This window comes from Gavialis gangeticus, unplaced genomic scaffold (assembly GCF_001723915.1).
Source record: "Gavialis gangeticus isolate Ggan-Ray unplaced genomic scaffold, GavGan_comp1, whole genome shotgun sequence".
In the NCBI taxonomy this organism is placed as follows: Eukaryota; Metazoa; Chordata; order Crocodylia; family Gavialidae; genus Gavialis; species Gavialis gangeticus.
This window is the reverse complement of record NW_017729016.1, coordinates 10,378,934-10,398,629: the sequence shown is the minus strand read 5'-3', so window position 1 is coordinate 10,398,629 and position 19,696 is coordinate 10,378,934. Positions and strand designations below refer to the sequence as shown.

General features: G+C 38.2%; 1 protein-coding gene across 2 annotated transcripts in view; it reads left to right on the top strand.

Annotated features, from left to right (window-relative positions):
- SMG1 (SMG1, nonsense mediated mRNA decay associated PI3K related kinase) overlaps nt 1-19,696 on the top strand; it is a 98,342-nt gene that overhangs the window by 63,843 nt on the left and 14,803 nt on the right. For both annotated transcript variants that reach the window (XM_019512831.1, XM_019512830.1), the window contains exons 31-53: nt 808-952; nt 1,435-1,573; nt 1,932-2,162; nt 2,284-2,461; nt 3,034-3,195; nt 3,617-3,834; nt 4,056-4,210; nt 5,310-5,532; nt 7,182-7,428; nt 7,837-8,066; nt 8,416-8,664; nt 9,312-9,450; nt 9,538-9,647; nt 10,764-10,982; nt 11,449-11,639; nt 11,934-12,106; nt 12,347-12,626; nt 13,388-13,660; nt 13,950-14,184; nt 16,326-16,552; nt 17,340-17,490; nt 17,572-17,761; nt 18,005-18,474. In XM_019512831.1, the coding sequence (XP_019368376.1) occupies nt 808-952; nt 1,435-1,573; nt 1,932-2,162; nt 2,284-2,461; nt 3,034-3,195; nt 3,617-3,834; nt 4,056-4,210; nt 5,310-5,532; nt 7,182-7,428; nt 7,837-8,066; nt 8,416-8,664; nt 9,312-9,450; nt 9,538-9,647; nt 10,764-10,982; nt 11,449-11,639; nt 11,934-12,106; nt 12,347-12,626; nt 13,388-13,660; nt 13,950-14,184; nt 16,326-16,552; nt 17,340-17,490; nt 17,572-17,761; nt 18,005-18,474 (4,835 nt within the window). The remainder of the gene's footprint in view (nt 1-807; nt 953-1,434; nt 1,574-1,931; nt 2,163-2,283; nt 2,462-3,033; nt 3,196-3,616; nt 3,835-4,055; nt 4,211-5,309; nt 5,533-7,181; nt 7,429-7,836; nt 8,067-8,415; nt 8,665-9,311; nt 9,451-9,537; nt 9,648-10,763; nt 10,983-11,448; nt 11,640-11,933; nt 12,107-12,346; nt 12,627-13,387; nt 13,661-13,949; nt 14,185-16,325; nt 16,553-17,339; nt 17,491-17,571; nt 17,762-18,004; nt 18,475-19,696) is intronic.

Below are 19,696 nucleotides of genomic sequence, written 5' to 3'. Positions count from 1 at the left end.
TATACACATTCAGATTATAGCTGGATAGTCATTTTTATGGTGTAATAAATTACTTTGCATTTGTGGTTGCTCTAAATTTATTGCACATTTGACTAGTTAATTGTGTAACATATGTAACATGTAGCAGGGGCCTTACACAAAGTATTGTAGATCTGGCATTCAAGATGTGACTATAGAAGATCAATGTGTAAAGCTCGTTAATAGATTTGAGAAACAGTCATAAGGCTTTTCCTTGACATGTAATTTAGTGCAACTTTTTATTTTCTCTTACAGTTGTAATGTGTTTTGCACTTAATAAAACTGGCTGTCTTGAGCAACCTTCCTGTATTCAGAATAGCCAAATTAGAATTGATTGTGCACTGAAAAATCTAGTATTACTAGTTACAAATGCCTTAATTTTTATCTGGTTTGGCTATATAGTCTTTCCTTTTCCTTGTGATACATAGAAGTCTGTCTTTGAAGTATGGTACCTGGTAGACACAGAGATACGGTTTGTTAAACATTATTTTGAATCTCTTTTTGAGAGTGGTGGTAAGAGTATGTGCAGCTTTCAAAGCTTGGTGGTAATATAAGCAAGGAAGGTATTAATTGTTAGTTCTCATTTTATTGCCAACAGTAAGCATCCACACTGGCATTTTTAGAATAGCAGCTGGGAAATGTAAGAAACCTAGTGCCTTATGGAGTATGTTTAATAAGAGTATGCCCTGCCTTGCTGATTTTGAGGGGGGCGTTATTTTTTGTTTTGGGTACTTGAATTAGGTTAACTCACAAAAATAAATCTATGTTGCTTTATTTCGATCACTACAGTAAATATTGGAGTTGGAGAACCAGACTTCATTTTAGGACAGCTGTACCACTTGTCTTCAGTACAAGCACCAGAAGTAGCCAAGTCCTGGGCTGCATTGGCTAGTTGGGCTTACAGATGGGGCCGGAAAGTAGTTGACAATGCCAGGTAAAGCCATTCCTGACATTTAATTTGATCATATTTAAAAATAAAAAGGGAAAAAATGAGAAGCTTCACCTTTGTTAAGAGTATCTCGGTTCTTATAGTCTCTTATCTACCCTTCCTGTATCTCTTTTTGTCCTACTGGTGGATAGAACTTTGTCCCTGAAGCACAGTCCATTTTTGGACAGTAAGAGCAGGTTAGACAAGCACTTGGATGAGATTGATTGGACAAAGATGGTCCTGCCTTGAGCCATGGGATTAGACTAGGTGACTCCCCAAAGCCCCTGCCAGCCCTGTTTTTGTATGCTTCTCTGAAATTAATCTCTGAGTAAACAGCGAGAGCAATAGCAAACTGTTGCTTAATTGTTTTTTGATTACTTACTCTATTTAACTTAACTCTACAATATTATTTACAGAATTACAAAGCTAAGTAGCTCTATAAGTATTTCGCTGTGTCTTGGAGACTGATGATTTATTAAATGTTACAGTCAGGGAGAAGGAGTCCGTCTGCTGCCAAGAGAGAAGTCTGAGGTTCAGAGCTTGCTTCCAGACAATATTACAGAAGAAGACAAAGAGAAGATCTATGGAATTCTTGGGCAGGCAGTATGTCGTCCAGCTGGGATTCAGGTATGGAGAAATTTTGAATTTTCAAAAAGTGTACTGTTCATTTTCTTGATAGCCTTACTTTTCCTCTCTATTACTTGGGTAACACCTTAAAATCAAGTTCAACCCACCACCGGCTGTACAAATATACTTAAGTTCCAAAAGAAATTTGATTAGATTAGTGAATGTGGCAATGTATTTTCTCAGCCTTATGGCTATATTAATGACAGAGAATTGTGAACTGAATTATGTACTCCTTTCAAGTACCTAACTCCCTTTCTTGGGATCAGCAACTAATATATTAAAGAAATGGGTTGTGGACTTGATTAAACAAATTATTGTATTTTTTTCCAATTAATATTCTTACACTGTTTGAATTTAGGATGAAGATATGACCCTACAGATCCCTGAAAATGAGGACAATGAAGAAGACGACATGGTGGATGTTATATGGCGGCAGTTGTTGACAAGTTGCGCCTGGCTTTCAGATCTTGATGAAAATGCCACAGAGGGGTTAATTAAAGTGTGGAGAAAAGTTGTAGACAGAATCTTCAGTCTCTATAAACTATCCTGCAGTGCATATTTTACCTTTCTTAAACTCAATGCTGGCCAGGTATGCATTATAGCCTATGCTAGTAATGAAACCTACTTTCAAAACATTTAAACCTTGAGTCCTGACACTAAAAAAGTAAGGTCAGTTAAGAGTGCTATCTTAACTGTGTATGGTATGTTAGGTACCTCTGGATGAAGATGATCCCAGGCTCCATTTAAGAAATACTTCTGAACAGAGTACTGATGATGTTATTGTAATGGCAACTTTGAGATTGCTGAGATTGCTTGTGAAACATGCTGGAGAACTTCGACAGTATCTAGAGCATGGACTAGAAACCACACCTACAGCTCCATGGAGAGGTAAAGTTCTTTTAGCTGAATTTTGACAAACTTCTAAATCAAAACAGTCATCCCCTGAACTTACCTTTAGATACCTCTGTCTTTAGACTATAGGCCAGACCTTAATTTATAAGTTGTGATTTTACAAAATTGCTGTATTCAAGCTGGCTGTTCCTCAGCCTATTAGCACACAGCTGTATACTCTTGATCTTAGACTTAGAAAGCATAATTTTGGTATTTCCAAGTCTTGTGCAGAACTGAAATTTACCAGTATTCAAATTAGAATGTTACATTAATTTTTTGGAAAGAGGAATGACTCCCACAGCTAAACCAGATTGAAACAAAAATGAGGGTGAGGTTCCCCACCCCGAAGTTATCATGGTAACTGTTGGTGAAAGGCAGCTGTCCTCGTATTGAATTCCTGCCACTTGTTTCCTGTGCTAGGGACGGATATCAGGATGTTAGGGCTTGCCCGTGAAGCACTGATAGCGAGTAAAAGTTAGTTTCCTGGTTAGAAAAATTACATACTACTTAGTATAGCTTTGCAATATTCAGTGGTTAAAAACCAATGAGACTTTTCTCCTCTCTTTAAGGTATTATTCCTCAGCTCTTCTCCCGTCTGAACCACCCTGAAGTTTATGTTCGTCAAAGCATTTGTAATTTACTCTGTCGAGTGGCTCAAGATTCTCCTCATCTTATACTGTACCCAGCAATAGTGGGTACCATTTCACTTAGCAGTGAATCCCAGTCTTCGGGTATGGAAACTTTAATGTTGTAACTTTTATGCTTAAGTTATTTAATCTTATATTTGTCAATTTTTTAACATTAAAATTGGGACATTCAAAAGGTCTCTGTTAATGGTAGTTTAAATTAGTTACTCAGAATTGCCAAATCTGTACTAGTTAATGTGCATTTTAAAACTTTTTTTACAATATACCATTATTAATACTGTTCTGATATAATGTAATCATGATGTGTGTGTAGATTTTTTACAATAAAAACAGTCCTGAAAATGAGAAGTAACATGCACAGTGAACTGTCTAGTTCCAGTACTGTGATTGGAAACAATTTGTCATTTTTTTTATTATGATTCCTTATATTTAAGCTTTTTGTGTTGGACGTATTTGTGTACCATTGGGGTGCTGATTCCAATTTAACGCTCTTTTTAATTTTTAGGGAACAAACTGCCATCTTCAATCCCAACTTTGCTAGGTAATATCCAAGGTGAAGAACTGTTAGGTGGTGAGTGTGAGGGAGGAAGTCCTCCGGCTTCTCAGGAAAGTAATAAGGATGAACCAAAAACTGGATTAAATGAAGACCAAGCAATGATGCAGGACTGCTACAGCAAAATTGTAGAGAAACTTTCTACTGCAAATCCAACAATGGTATTGCAGGTAAAGCAAATTGGATTTGTAGTTTAATCAGCATAATCTCACTTGCAGCCAGAAATATACAGTTTATGAATCCCTGCATTTGATGAAGAGGGATGTTAAAGATTTAAGTATAACTTTGACCTTCCTGTGAAGATGGCATTCTTTCAAGGCATTGAACTACAAAAATTAAATCCTGTTGTGAGCACTTTAAAGATCAGTGTATTTCCATTTACTTTACAAAGGTTCAGATGCTGGTAGCAGAGCTGCGAAGAGTAACTGTTCTTTGGGATGAACTTTGGTTAGGAGTTTTGCTGCAGCAGCACATGTATGTACTCAGACGGATTCAGCAATTGGAAGATGAAGTGAAAAGGGTCCAAAACAACAATACTCTACGGAAGTAAGATTTTTTTAATAGTCATTTAAGTAAAGTTTGGTTAGATAAGACTACTTGTGCACTAGAAATTATCTGACTGTCTAGTCATGCTGTCTGTTCTAAGTCAGTATTGCTCCAGCTGCTTTGGCCTGAGAGCCAGGTACCTCATTTTGAAAAGATGTTGGTATCACAAGTCATACTTTGGCCCACTTGGGAGTGGTAAAAGGAACAGATACCACCCATGGCTTTCTTACCAAAGATTCCTCCAGCTTTAGAGTGCCTAGAGATTGGTAACTTGCCCTACACCACCTTTTCTCCCCAGAGTTTCTGGTGCAGGATCATGTTGGGGTGTAGACAGACATGTCGAAGATGGAGGAGCAACCCAAGTGTGCTTTACCACAGCTGTCAGCATTTGGTGCATGGTCTTTTGGGAATTTACAGCTCATGCTAAGCTGGCTCAGGAAGCCTTTATTGTTTTCAGTTTGCAATTTGCCTTTTCCTATTTATTGAATGGCTAAGTTGAGTGAAGAAGCCGTTGATTGCAAGATGATTCTTTTTAAGCCTAACACAGTATTTTAAGCTCTGCTTCCACTCAAAGGTAGTATTTGAAACCTGACATAGAACAAGGCCATGAAGCAGCTGAAACAAAGTTCCCTCTTTTGAGAGTAGTGCGGAGGTGCTGACCTCTTGTTAGCAGGGAAGGGGGGAAAGTAGTTGTTTGGGGCCCTACCAGCTCACAGGAGAGCTTCTTCTGAGACTGTAGAGGAGGCTGTGGGAGGCTGTGCCTCTTGAAGCTGATTTCCAGTGTTTCTGTTTAAATAAATAAATTAAGAAAAGAGGTTTAAACAGTGATAACTGTAGTTTTCTATTGGTTCCCTCTACGTTTGTAATATAGAAATATACTGTTTGTACATTTTTTGGTGTGTCTGTAGGTTAGTTGCTTTTTTAAGCCGAAGAGAAAGCTATTAAACTTTAGTTTGGCTTTGGGATTTTAAATCGCTTGTTTGTGATATTTTATTCTTTATTTACCTACTTGAAAAGCTGTCTTTGACTACTTACAAGAAATATATTAAAGTAATTCATTTATGGAACCAAAATGGATTTTTTTTTCTATTTTTTATAGGGAGGAAAAGATTGCAATTATGCGTGAAAAACATACTGCTCTAATGAAGCCCATTGTATTTGCTTTGGAACATGTACGGAGCATCACTGCAGCTCCTGCAGAAACTCCTCATGAGAAATGGTTTCAGGACAGCTATGGAGATGCAATTGAAAGTGCATTAGAAAAACTTAAGAACCCTTCCAATCCTGCTAAACCTGGAAGCAGCTGGATCCCATTTAAAGAGGTACTGTATCTTCAACCTACTAATAAATTAACATAAGGTTTGATCATTTTTTTCTGCAATATGTGATTGACTTCTGACTTCCTAGAATAACTGATTGTACCAGTTAGTTTCTCCTTTTGTTTCAGGCATGAGTTTTGTACATCATTATTTTAGGGTTGCATCATAGCTGGTTGATTCTGGGGAATCAAAAGAGCTCTTTTGATAACTCTGGGTCATAGTTGGGTTTGGTTTTTGCCCTTGTAGCAAATACAACTTGAACCCTTGTTGAAGGGTATTACTCACCTTTCAACAAACAGGATATTACTTTCCTTTTCTAATCTCCTGTTTCTTGGAAGTGACAGGAACAAGCAGCTGTTCTTTTCATCCCATCTCTCTCAACTTTTTTCCGTCTCCATCTCCCTGAGCTCAGTGGACACGCCTCTTTCTGCCTAATGTTCCTCACTTAGCTTGGCTGTTCACTCTTAGTACTCCAGTCAGTTTTAATAGCAATCTTCAGACTCGCAAGCTCTCTTTACATGACCTGCCACCTGACAGTCTCTCTCAATTGGTCTCCCAGTTACTGAAGCCTCCCTGATTCCTTCAGAGTGAGGCTTCATCTTGTTGGCACTTGTAGCTTTGGGTTGCTGAATCAAGATGACAAATGTGGAGCTTTCTTGAAGGTTTCTTGGATATGACTCTAGTTAATAGGGTTTGTACTCCTCCAACTAATACCTTTTGGGTGACATTTTAGGTAGTTGTGAGCTTGACCTTGAGCTCAGACCTGTTATATGTGCCAGTAACTGATATGCTGGAATTTCTTGTAAATGGTTTCATTCCTATGCTAGCACCCCATATACTCATTGTTGGAAGAATTTCCCCAGTTCCTATCTTCTGTTAAGTCTTAAGACCTTGTCTTGTGATGCCCTTTAGTCCTCTCCAGTGCTGTTTTTTTGCTGATACTTTAGAAAAATTTTAGTGAGGTTATAGCAAGAGAGCTCTTATAGGCCTGAAAAGGGGAAAAGAGGCATGTTATCAGGGATCCTGGCTTTCTCTGATTTTAAAAAAATCTTGAGTTTTCTCATTAAAAAAAGTAACCCCCAATCTACATTTTTCCGTGATTAAAATGAAACACCGCTTATATATATTTTTATGCGAAAATTGGGGATTTCTTTAAACTAGGATCCCTGGTTATCAGAGTCAGAGGTAATTGGGTAATTAAAACTGGAGCAGCAGGCAAATGTTTGGTTTTTTCTTGCACTCTTCTGTGTGAGCTGCCTCCCTAAACCAGAAGCAGAATAGCAGGTGGTGTGCAGTATTGCAAGTGGCCTAATTAGCAATAAATTGGCAATGTTGCTGCATCTGGTGCAGGAGGAAGGCTGTATGGAGTAGTGTGGTGTTTGCCTGGCATGGTAACCTTATCATGTAAACATGCCCAGTCTCAATAAGTGCAGGGACCAAGGTCAACAATTTTATATATTTGCTACATAAAAAATGGTGGAAAGGATGTTACTGTCCCTTGTTTTTTGTTGCCAGTAATAAATAGTCTAGTTATGCTGACAAATTGGTAATGTAGAAAACAAACAAAAAAAGCCATACAGGAATTGGTGTTTCTTAATGTTCGTAAGTGTATCAGTTTAAATCTGGGCTTTTCAACCATTTCTTTTAAATAGATTATGCTAAGTTTGCAGCAAAGAGCACAGAAGCGTGCTAGTTACCTCTTACGCCTTGAAGAAATTAGTCCTTGGCTGGCTGCCATGACAAACACTGAAATAGCACTCCCTGGAGAAGTATCTACCAGAGACACAGTCACAATTCATAGTGTGGGAAGCACTATCACAATTTTACCTACTAAAACCAAACCTAAGAAATTGCTTTTCTTGGGTTCAGATGGGAAAAACTACCCGTATCTTTTCAAAGGTAAGTGGAAATTTCTTCTCAAAATTTATTTATACTCATGTTGATACTTTAAATAGTAAAATATAAGATCTGTCTATTATAGGTGTCAGGGTACTGTTACAATTCTAAGTGATATACTGGCCAAAAAAATCTTTCAAGCAGTCCTTAAAATTCTATCTGAATAATATTGTTTGTGTCCGTATTCAGAAATTTCTATCATCCTTCTGCCTTTCTTTCTGCTAATGCATACTGACTGTAATATATATTGTTTTTTCACTGAGCAGGGAATTGCAAGTTACGTCGACTTAATTTTAAGTGTACATTTAAGAAATGCTACTTCTCAAAATTTATTTGAGAGAGGAGAATTTTGAAAGTTAGCTTCCAAACTTAAGACAGAGCTTCTTATTCTATTAAAATATTTTAACACAGGCTTGGAAGACTTGCATCTAGATGAGAGGATTATGCAGTTCTTATCAATTGTGAATACTATGTTTGCCTCAATCAATCGTCAAGAGACTCCACGGTTTCATGCCAGACACTATTCTGTGACACCATTGGGAACGAGATCAGGCTTGATTCAGTGGGTGGATGGAGCAACACCTTTATTTGGTCTTTACAAGCGGTGGCAGCAAAGAGAGGCTGCATTGCAAGCACAGAAGGTAATGCCTGTGTTTGATACTAATTAGCAGCAGTGTAACTAGGGATGGGCAAACAGGGCACAGCCCTGGGCACCAACCTGGCAGGGGCACCAGAATTTCTCCCGCTGTTGTAGAGTCCACACCTAGCAGCAAAAGCAGCCCCAAGGGATTATTCTTGCAGCAGCAGCCGGGTGCACAGGCATGGTGCTGCTGCTGTAAGAGCCATAGCCAGAGCAAACAGACTATGCTGCAGCTTCCCCCTACCAGACTTCCCAGGGCACAAACCCTGCTTGTTACTCCCTCATCCAAGGTGCTCTAATTAGCAGAAGAAATGTCATTTGTTCTAAATTCCTAATACGATTTCTTGTAGGCCCAAGATTCCTACCAGACTGCTCAAAATCCTGGCATAGTACCTAGACCCAGTGAGCTTTACTACAGTAAAATCGGACCTGCTTTGAAAGCAGTTGGGCTTAGTCTAGATGTGTCTCGTCGTGATTGGCCTTTGAATGTGATGAAAGCTGTTTTAGAGGAGCTTATGGAAGCAACTCCACCAAATCTTCTAGCTAAAGAATTGTGGTCATCATGTACTACACCTGATGAATGGTGGAGAGTTACACAGGTAAGTTAATGTGTATATTTGAAGCAGAGTTTTAACCAGAATGTTCAGCAGCAGATGTTTGGGATACTTAGTGATGGCACTGCTGCTGGAGCAAGTGAACTAACACTGATAAAGCATCATTTAATCATAGTGATTAACATTATAGTGTTTTTTATAAATGAGGACAGCTAAAACTCCACAGACATGGGGAGTAAAATGAGGAAAATGGTAGAAAGAAACTGGGCGCATCTACATGAGGTGCTTAATGTGCAGAAGACGAATTCTAGCAGGCAAAACCCGTGCTAATGCACAGTAAATTTAGTCTAGCGTTCATCTGTGCAAATGTGCAATAGTGCTAATTATGGTGCATTAATCATTATTACAGGCACTAACTTAATGCCCCATAATTACAGCTCATTAATGAACTGGATACATCCACTGGTAACCTAATAAGACCTGTATCTGTATTAGCCTAACTGAAGTTCCCAACATAAGGAAATGAGCAGTCTGTTGGTAGCTCTCAAGAGAGAAAGAGAACTTGCAGCTGGCTAGTGTACTTTATCTTGTAAAATAAATAAATGCATAAGAGTCCTTTTAAGAATTAGTAAATCTAATGTACTGTAAGGATTTCTGAAATGAAACTGAGATTCTGAATGTCTCTCTTTAAGTTATATGCAAGATCCACTGCAGTTATGTCCATGGTTGGCTACATAATTGGTCTTGGAGACAGACATCTGGATAACGTTCTTATAGATATGACTACAGGAGAAGTTGTTCACATAGATTACAATGTGTGCTTTGAAAAAGGTAAAAACAAAAATACATCATGTTTATACATTGTTTCAATATAAGGTTGTGTGTATTATTGAAAGAGAAATCTTTTTTTTCTTACAGGAAAAAGCCTTAGGGTCCCAGAAAAAGTTCCATTCCGAATGACGCACAATATTGAAACTGCACTTGGAGTAACAGGAGTAGAAGGGGTATTCAGACTTTCATGTGAACAGGTAAGCTACATGCCTTCTACCTACATGGGGCTCCATTGTATTGTTTATTGTTTTGGAAATATTCCCCATCTCCCTCCTGACGTTCAGAGCCTTTAGTTTGTTTGACAGTGGGAGAAATAATGGATGGTATCTTAGTTAACATTACTTTGGGGACATGTTTAAGTATATTAAACATTTAAGAAAGTAAGTACAAAAGTACAAGTGCATACAGTTTAGATCCAGACTTTGCTGTGGATTGCTAGGTAATTTTAGATTACTTCTTAAGTAGGGGTGTCAGACTCGCTCCAGGTTAAATCCAGAGCATCAGAGCTCCTCCCAAGCCAGACCAGTGGGGCCAGTAGCAGTAATGCAGCTCTGGTTGAGAGGAGGGGAGTGTAGGGAAGTGACAACTGTATTTCCATAGCCCTCACTCGCCCTCGCCCCTCTCCCCCCCCTTCCCCAACTTTTGCTGCTCAAGGCCATGTCCATCAGAGCCTAGGGGCCTGAATTCTTCTATAGCCCACGTCTCCCAACTCCTGGTAGCCTCATGAACTACCAGCTGGCTGGCTGGAACAGTTCCAATGGTCATACATTTGATACTGGTATTAAGGTAATAGACTTCACAGATTAACAGTGTAAGCATATCAGTCTTACGCTATAGACTCTGTAGTCTTTTTTTCTTATTTTTGTTGTATTCTTTGGTGCACTTGATACAATCACCAAAAGAAACTGTGGCTAATATATTTTTTTTACAATCGGAAAATAAGGTTGTTTATTTCTTTTTTACATAACTTGGATTTTGTTACTTTCCCTTTTCTTCTCTAAAATCTCCCAGCTGGCCCCTTTCCTCATCCACATGTTGCTCTACAGAAAGTAAAATCTGCTTTAATTTGCCAAAATTGAGCTCCCGAACTGAACGATTTCAAGGGTTGCGCTTTTCAGAGAATAGACTACAAAATCTATTGCAACTGTTCCATGAGCAAGTGCTACTATACACTTGTATACATTGCAGTGTTGTTTACATTTTCAGAAAAAAACCTATGGATAGCTTTCTTTTGGCTATTCAGATATTTTCTGTATTACACTTAAATTGTATGAATTAACAACAGGATGAACTTTATTTTAAAATATGTATAGGTTCTACATATTATGCGGCGTGGGAGGGAGACTTTGCTTACCTTGCTTGAGGCCTTTGTTTATGATCCCCTTGTGGACTGGACAGCAGGAGGGGAAGCAGGATTTGCTGGGGCAGTGTATGGTGGTGGTGGCCAGCAGGCTGAAAACAAACAGAGCAAGAGAGAAATGGAAAGAGACATCACACGAAGCCTCTTTTCTTCTAGAGTGGCTGAAATTAAGGTGAAGTATTTCAGCTACAATAACATTTCCCCTTTTGCTATCATTTTTTTCTTCTGTCTAGTATCTAAAAGTATTGAATGCAGGTTATTTGACATTCTGAATTTATATTTTCAGCTTTGTATTGTGCTAAATGGATATAAAGTGCTGGCAAAAATATTCCTATTTAGGGGAGGGTAGCTTAGCATATACTTAACCTCTATATAAATTTTATACCAATATGTTTGTTTATATAATATGCTGAGGAGTATAAACTTGTTCTTATTTTCTTCCCCTTGAATTGGGACCAGAGGGTGAAAAATTATTCATCTGTTTCAGAAGTTTCCCAGGGATCCCAGCTGAGCAACAGCTGACAGCTATGAATAGCTATCTTTGTGGCCTACCCACTCTCTTCCACCATTTTTAAATAACTGTCAGGTCTGGTTTTCTGATTTTTTTATTTATTTTTTTTCCTATTTCTTTGTTATAGGTGAACTGGTTTAAGAACAGAGATGAAATGATGGCTGTGCTTCCTAAGCTGGACAGCAGTTTGGAAGAGTATCTCAACTTGCAAGAACAGTTGACAGATGTTGAAAAACTGCAGGGTAAATTACTGGAGGAAATTGATTTTCTGGAAGGAGCAGAGGGAGCAGATCATCCATCTCATACATTGCAGCACAGGTATAGAAATAACTGCATTTATAGTAATTTTTGAAGATCTTGAAGGTATAATATATTTCAGATTTTTTTTTTTGTTAAAAACATGTTCATTCCAAACCAGAGACTGATGGTCATATTATTAGAGTAGAAAATCTGTAAAAATTATCAGAGTATTGTTTTATAGTTTTATAACATAATCTATGTGAAATATATAAAACATTTTAGGCAATAAGTTAATGCTGTTTGGGGTCAACAGAGTTAAGTGTATTAGGTTTAATTTATGATCATTTATGGAGTTTAACTTTCATAATTCAGGTATTCTGAACACACACAACTACAGTCGCAACAAAGAGCAGTTCAAGAGGCAATCCAGGTGAAGCTGAATGAATTTGAGCAGTGGATAACACATTACCAGGCTGCTTTTAATAATTTAGAGGCAACACAACTTGCAAGTCTACTGCAGGAAATTAGCACCCAAATGGACCTTGGTATGAAATAAATAGTATATTATCCCTTTCCTAATGGTTTTAATCTGTGAAAAATCAGTTAAATCAGTTGAGACACAGTATTTATAATTTACTGAAAAGAATGCCTTCCAGTAAGAATTAGACTTAAATATCATAATAGATATCTAAAACTTCAATATAATGTACCTATGATTTAATTACAATCTCATCACAAATACTTGCAGTACTATAGTTAAATCTTAATCTGCTTTTCCTTGAAAGGTCCCCCAAGTTATGTACCAGCAACAGCCTTTCTACAGAATGCAGGCCAGGCCCACTTGATCAGTCAGTGTGAGCAGTTAGAAGGAGAGGTTGGCGCTTTTCTTCAGCAGAGACGTTCTGTTTTACGTGGCTGTCTAGAACAATTGCACAACTATGCAACAGTAGCTCTTCAGTACCCGAAAGCTGTGTTTCAGAAACACCGAATTGAACAGTGGAAGACATGGATGGACGATCTTGTTTGTAACATGACAGTTGAGCGTTGCCAGGATATCTACAGGAAGTAAGTTGACAAAAGAGAATGGCGTTCCCAAACTGTTTAATTCTTGTTTTGTATTGAAGTACCAGAGACGCTTCAAACACGACTATGTTAAGTGTTTAAAAGAAAGGAGAGCATTTAATGTATGATGTCACAGCTGGATCTTTGTAGTGCTAAAATAAAGCTAAATATTGTCGGCCTGTAATGAGAGCAACACTAGTATTTATTAATGGTAGGTCACAATTTTAGGATCATGACCAGCATGTTTAAAAAAAAAAGGAAAACTTCACCTGTAACCTACATCCTATAATGATTGACAGTTTAAAACTCTTAAGATTTGTATAAAAAATAAAGTGTGGTTAGCATGGTCTTAACTGTAAGTGAACTTTTGAAAAAGTAGATTTCTTTATGTGAGCAATTCTTCACAGGTAGGTGTCTCCAGTTCAATGGAATAGTACTGTCTTCTGTTCTTCCTTTGCCTTAATGTATTCTCTCCATGCTTCCTGCTTCTCCTCCCCATACAAGTTGGATGGGTATGCCGACTGGAGAGTTAGGGTCTCCTGTATTGGATTAGAGGACTGTGTTAAGAAAGTCCATTTCAATTGCTCTTGCTTCAGTCCATGACCCATTGTGTTCCTATCTAGGCTTTAGTCCAGCATATTTGATGAGATTAACTGTTTAAACGAATATATGGACTGTTTCTCCTACAGAACAGAATGCAACTGGTGAGGGCTTGTAAAAAAGAGAACTTTGTCACTTTTTGTCATTCTGCTTTCATTTTAAAGGTATGAAATGCAGTATGCTCCTCAGCCACCTCCAGCTGTGTGTCAGTTCATAACAGCTACAGAAATGACCCTTCAGCGATACGCAGCCGATATCAATAGCAGACTCATCAGACAGGTGGAACGTCTGAAACAAGAAGCAGTTACTGTGCCTGTGTGTGAGGAACAGTTGAAAGAAATTGAACGTTGCATAAAGGTTTTCCTTCATGAAAATGGAGAGGAGGGATCACTGAGCCTAGCAAGTGTTATAATCTCTGCTCTTTGCACACTTACAAGGTGAGCAGCCTGTTGCAAAACATACTGCAGATTAATTTAGATTAATTTTTGGTAATTTTTTTTGAACATTTTGACTTGGCACAGAAGCAGTGAAAATATCCATCTGTTAATGTTAGTAGTGGATATCTAAATGACTTTTTTGTTTAGAATACCCTGTGTAATATGATGTCTGCTTTCTCAGATGATCTGTGCCATTTCATGTGTTTATAGTTATTTTATCTATTTTAAAAAGAGCAAAGTATGCTCAGAGTATATTAACACACTCATCTAACTGAAATAATTTATTTAGGCGTAATCTGATGATGGAAGGTGCAGCATCTAGTGCTGGAGAGCAGCTGGTTGACCTGACCTCAAGGGATGGAGCCTGGTTTCTAGAAGAGCTTTGTAGCATGAGTGGGAATGTTACGTGCCTTGTGCAGCTACTGAAGCAGTGTCACCTTGTCCCCCAAGATTTAGATATTCCTAACCCAATTGAAGCATCAGAAGCAGTTCATTTGGCTAATGGAGTTTACATTTCACTTCAGGTAAAGTTTACATTTGTGATATTTTTCCAAAGGGTTCAGTTAAGCCATGTATTTGAATCAAGTACTTCAAGATTTTTTTCGTTCTAAAGTAATAGCTAATTTTAAATACTCCATTTCGCCCCCTGACTCAGTGGGTTACGTACATTTTTGCTTAATTGCTAATTGATTCCCAGTGTTTTGTTGTTTACTATTATTCTATAATCCTGTTGCTTGGAGTCCCAATGGATGCTCAAATTGTAATGAATATTTTCTGCTTCTAGTAAAAACTAGTTTTCACTCAAAACAAGTAATTTGAAGCAGAATTCTTAATGCATCCTTTACAGGCTAAACTCCCAAGAATGGGAGGGAAAACTCTATTCTTCATTTTGAAGAATATTCATTCAAAGACATCTGTAACTTTTAAAGGCAGCTTTGAATAATAAAGAGCAACTACTTTGTCTTCACTAGATGCCTAGGTATCTGATGAAGTAGGACACGTGTAACACTTTTGAAAAAACACCCTTACCCATCTTTATGAAAGTGCTCTGAGCATATCTGAACAAGGTGCAAAATGTTAACCTGTGCTCCTGAAGGAAGCCTATAGCTTGCAGTATGCTCCACTTGAAACTTGCATGTGTATATGGCCATATTTCCTTTTGAGCTATTAGACTGGATTTGAGAAGCTCACTAAAGTTAGCTAAGGTAACTAACCTTTCTTTTGGTGCATCTTGTGTTTTGGAGATGGAGGGCAGTGGTTGGTCCCTTCTACTGCCCACTTCAGCCCTCTGATGCATTCTGCTTAGTGAAAATTGTCTTACTTCACTTTAAGGTACCCGTCTTTTTACCTGAATTGATTTCTGTGGCATGAGTAGGTATCTGGCTAATTTGGTGGGTCTTTGATTTTTTTCCCCCCCGCTTTCTTTAGTCCAGGAGATAATGCATTGTAATTATAGTAAATAAACATTAAGTTGAGGTTTTCTTTTACATAATATAATTTAGCACAGAAATAGTGAAAATATCTGTTGGTGAATATCACTAGTAGAAATGTAAACTGCCTTTTTGTCCAGAATGCCCTGATCCAGTAGTTCCCAAAAGACAGCCTTTACACCCTGAGTTGCCTTTAGGTCACTTGCTTGTCAGTCTGCCCAGAGTTGATTGGGTCATCTGGTGTTGGGTAGTCTCATTTCCAGCTGCTAAACAGCATTAAAATAAGCTAAAACCCAGTATTTTCTCATTACTATTCCACAAAAGAGATTTTTGTTACTACAGGTATCACTTATCAGGTGTTCTATATAAATTGCAGGGAAACAAGGTGGTCCTCAATATACTTCTTCTGTTAAGGATTGCTTATACTGTGTAAATGTTTGAGAGCTTTTGATTACTTTTCATTTTACACAATATGCTTCTTTGTCCCGTTTTAAAAACTGAAATCTACAGGGATTCATATTCCGTGTTTATATGATAAAATACTGTATTTTCTCACATACAACCTTCACTTTTTTCTCCCACAGTCCTCCAGAATTGGGGCTCATATAATAAAAAAGAAAGCTTATTTTTCTGCCTGGGATAGAAACACTGTATTCTGATTCCTGATTCCCAGTGCAGCAGCTCTTACATTACTGTTGAAACAGCTGAGGGAATCAGTTGACTTAATGGCGGCTTGTTCTTCTCTCTAGAGATGTTAACTATCATCCCTCTTTTTAATGGTCTTTGGTGTTCTATTAATCAAGCTAGCCTTTCTTAGCTTAATTTTGATCTCTCTGATAGCTGCTCCAGGTCTCTCTTCTCCTACTTCACAGCCTTGTGAAGACTTTCAGCTCTTTTCAGAATCATAGATCCACCCACGGAGACCAGTCTTCAGGAGCACCTGTGTTTCCAGCTTTAGCCAAGAAGGAAAGGGAGGGTGAGTCAGCTGAAGATTAGGCTCTGTCCCTGTTCTCTGCAGCCATAACTCTGGGAATAACCATTTTTTCTTCATTTTGCTTTTCAAAAACAAGCTGTGTATTCTGAGTGTGTTGTATGTGAGGAAATATTGTACTATTAGGCCACTTCCTGGCTATAGCCTTACTGTAGGTGGCACAATAAAATGATAGGCATTCTGTGTGACTTTCAAAGTAACTTTTTGCTTTTTTACCTAATCTTCCATATTTAACTTCTGACAGGAATTGAACTCAAATTTCCGCCAGATCATTTTCCCAGAAGCTCTCAGGTGCTTAATGAAAGGAGAATACACTTTAGAAAGCATGCTTCATGAACTAGACAGCCTTATTGAACAAACTACTGATGGAGTCCCTTTGCAAACGCTAGTTGAATCTCTTCAGGCCTATTTAAGAAATGCAGCAATGGGGCTGGAAGAAGAAACGCACACCCATTATATTGATGTTGCAAGGTAAATAACTTGCATGTGTTTCCTTTAGTGCAATTTTGATGTGTTTTCCCATCTTCTCGCTTGCCACTTCTGATTCTTGATTTGTCTCTTAAATTGTTATATAAAAGACGATAGTTGATAATGCTTAACTTCTTATGCTGAAATCAGTGTAAATGTGAGGTGCTGGGAACTTGTATTTTTGAGCTGCCTAATTAGGCTTTACATTGCATGTATGGTGATTGAGCTAGTTGTAAGAGTTGTAGACGACACAAAAGTGGGGGTAGGGTGTATTCATTTCATCTTACAGATTTAAAAAGAAAAGTGTAGGAAAATGACAGTGACTATTTTTAGGAGAATCTGGAGTCAGTTTTACATGTGCTCCTGGGATGGGAGGGTGCTTTAATTTGACTGGCTTTGAGAGCTGCTCTAATGAAAGTGCCTGCAGCGTCTTGTGTATCAGTGTCCCTGCGCTTCAAAATGGTGGCAGGAGTGCTGTAACTAAGGCTTGTTGAACGAGCTTTAGTTAGTGCTCCTGCCACCATTTTGAAGTGCAGGGACACTGGGACACGAGATGTAGATGCTGACAAGCATGCTAACTCAATTAACCAAGTGTGCTCTGATGCACTGTAATTACAGAGCAGCCTCCTGGTGTGTCTACAGGTTCCCTGGGGTATTTAAATGATGCTTAATATTGCTTCGTGCCTGTTCTATTCAGTACAAAACTGTTTTGTTGTTTTTAATGCTTCCTTCCTATTTAAAGTTAATCTATTAAGCAAAAAACATTTTAACTTCCTAACTTTTTTCCTAGAATGCTTCATACTCAGTATGGTGAGCTGATTCAGCCAAGAAATGGTTCAGTTGATGAAACTCCCAAAATGTCAGCTGGCCAGATGCTTTTGGTGGCATTTGATGGAATGTTTGCCCAAGTGGAAACTGCATTTGGTTTGTTAATTGAAAAGGTATGGCTTTATTTTTCAGCATGCTCTTCAGGAGTAACACGTTTACACAAGAGAACTAATTATTTCCTTGCCTTCATTCAGCTAAACAAGATGGAAATACCTGTTGCTTGGCGGAAGATTGACATAATCAGGGAAGCCCGTAGCACACAAGTTAATTTTTTTGATGATGATAATAACAGACAAGTACTAGAGGAGATTTTCTTTTTGAAGAGACTACAGACCATTAAAGAATTTTTCAGGCTATGTGGTACCTTTTCTAAAACTTTGTCAGGTAAATATGCATCCTACAAAACAAACTGTTTGTTTTAGTTTCACTGCAGTAGGAGAATTTACCCCCTTCTCCCAGCCTTTTACACAGAATATGAGCACAGAATAAGACTGTCTAACAATGTACCTTATTCAGCTAATATCCAGAAAATATATTTCAGTCTATTTTGGATATTGCTGTCTGTGTAGAAGTGATTTTTATTCTAGAAATAACAAATATTCATATGAAATACTGTTTCTTTTGAAGGAGCAAGTTCATTGGAAGATCAGAATACAGTAAATGGACCTGTTCAGATTGTCAGTGTAAAAGCCCTTTATAGAAATTCTTGCTTTAGTGAAGACCAAATGGCCAAACCAATAAAAGCATTCACAGCAGACTTTGTGAGACAACTTTTAATTGGACTTCCAAATCAAGCTTTGGGGCTTACTCTGTGCAGTTTCATCAGTGCTTTGGGTGTGGATATCATTGCTCAAGTAGAGGCTAAGGACTTTGGAGCAGAAAGCAAAGTTTCTGTGGATGATCTCTGTAAGAAAGCCGTAGAACACAATATTCAAATCGGCAAGTTTTCACAGTTGGTCATGAATAGGGCAACAGTATTAGCAAGTTCATATGACACAGCATGGAAGAAGCATGATTTGGTGCGCAGACTTGAAACCAGTATTTCTTCTTGCAAGACCAGCCTTCAGAGGGTGCAGCTGCATATTGCTATGTTCCAGGTAATACGTTGTTTGTATAAAGAATACACTTGAGTTATCATCCATTTTTATGGTTTTAATGGAGTTAGTGTTACCATTTTTCCAATTGTGTAAAAAAAAAAAAAAAAAAAAAAAAAAGAAAGAAAATAAAATGGTAGTTTGGTAGCTTGTGGAGTCCAGCTGCCTTCAAGGCTGTAAATGTTACCATTTATAACCTAATCTTTTGTTGAAACTATATAAGCCATTCTTCAGTTAACCAAATTGCTGCTTACCAGCAAAAAGCGTATGACATTTGCTGCCTTTTGCACCAATAATAGCCTTTTTGGCCTTTTTAATACAGCTGTAATTGAAAGAAAATTCTAATCCTAGTGTGCTGAGTGTGTCCGTGGCTGGATCTTTCCTTGGGTCCCTTTCTCCTGATTTTAGTATCTTAACTAACTGTTTCTCCTTTTGAATAATCAAACATTCCCTAAATATCTGCAATATTGATTCTAAAACAATAGAATCAATTGAACTACAGTGCTACTTAATGATTTCTGTGTTGGTGCTGGACTATGTAGCTCCAGCAAATAGCTCTGTGGAACTGCTGAGGTGCTTCACCTCTTTGCTGAGCCTTTTATTTCAAAGGACAGTGCTGCTCCAGTCAGCGTCATGAACCATTGATGTGCTGCAGCTAAATGCAGAAGCAGTGCCCTTTGAAGGAAAAGGTGCAATAAGAGCTATATGGCATATCCTTTACTCAGCAGTCTGTTCTGAATTAAGCAGGTTGTGAAATACCTTGATAGAAATTATGTCAGTCAGGGTGATATCTTAGGGTGATGTAACAGGAAGTTTTATTTGATTTAAGTGCTAATTTTGGGAGGGGGGTAAACTGAACAATAACCATTTAAAATATTAATTACTAAACTATTTCATAGAGAGGCATTTAACAGTTTTGACATGAATCCAAGATGACTGAATTTTAAGGTGACCTCCCAAAAATTAGAGTCTAGACATAAAATAATTAATTTTTTTACCATTTTCCATGTGTAAAATCTAATGTATTTGGGGGTGTTGTCTTAAATTTGTGTGCCCCTTCCCTCCCCTTCTCCCCACAGCTGTGTCAAGGAAAGCAGTGGTGGGGGGCCAGACTGCTGCCCCCCTCCCATGTTACTTATGTCTGTCCCTGCTTCTCCTGCCCCTGCATGCTTCCCACCCCCACCCTCCACGGTCGCTTACCTTTGGGGTGGCTTTGCCTCTTGGG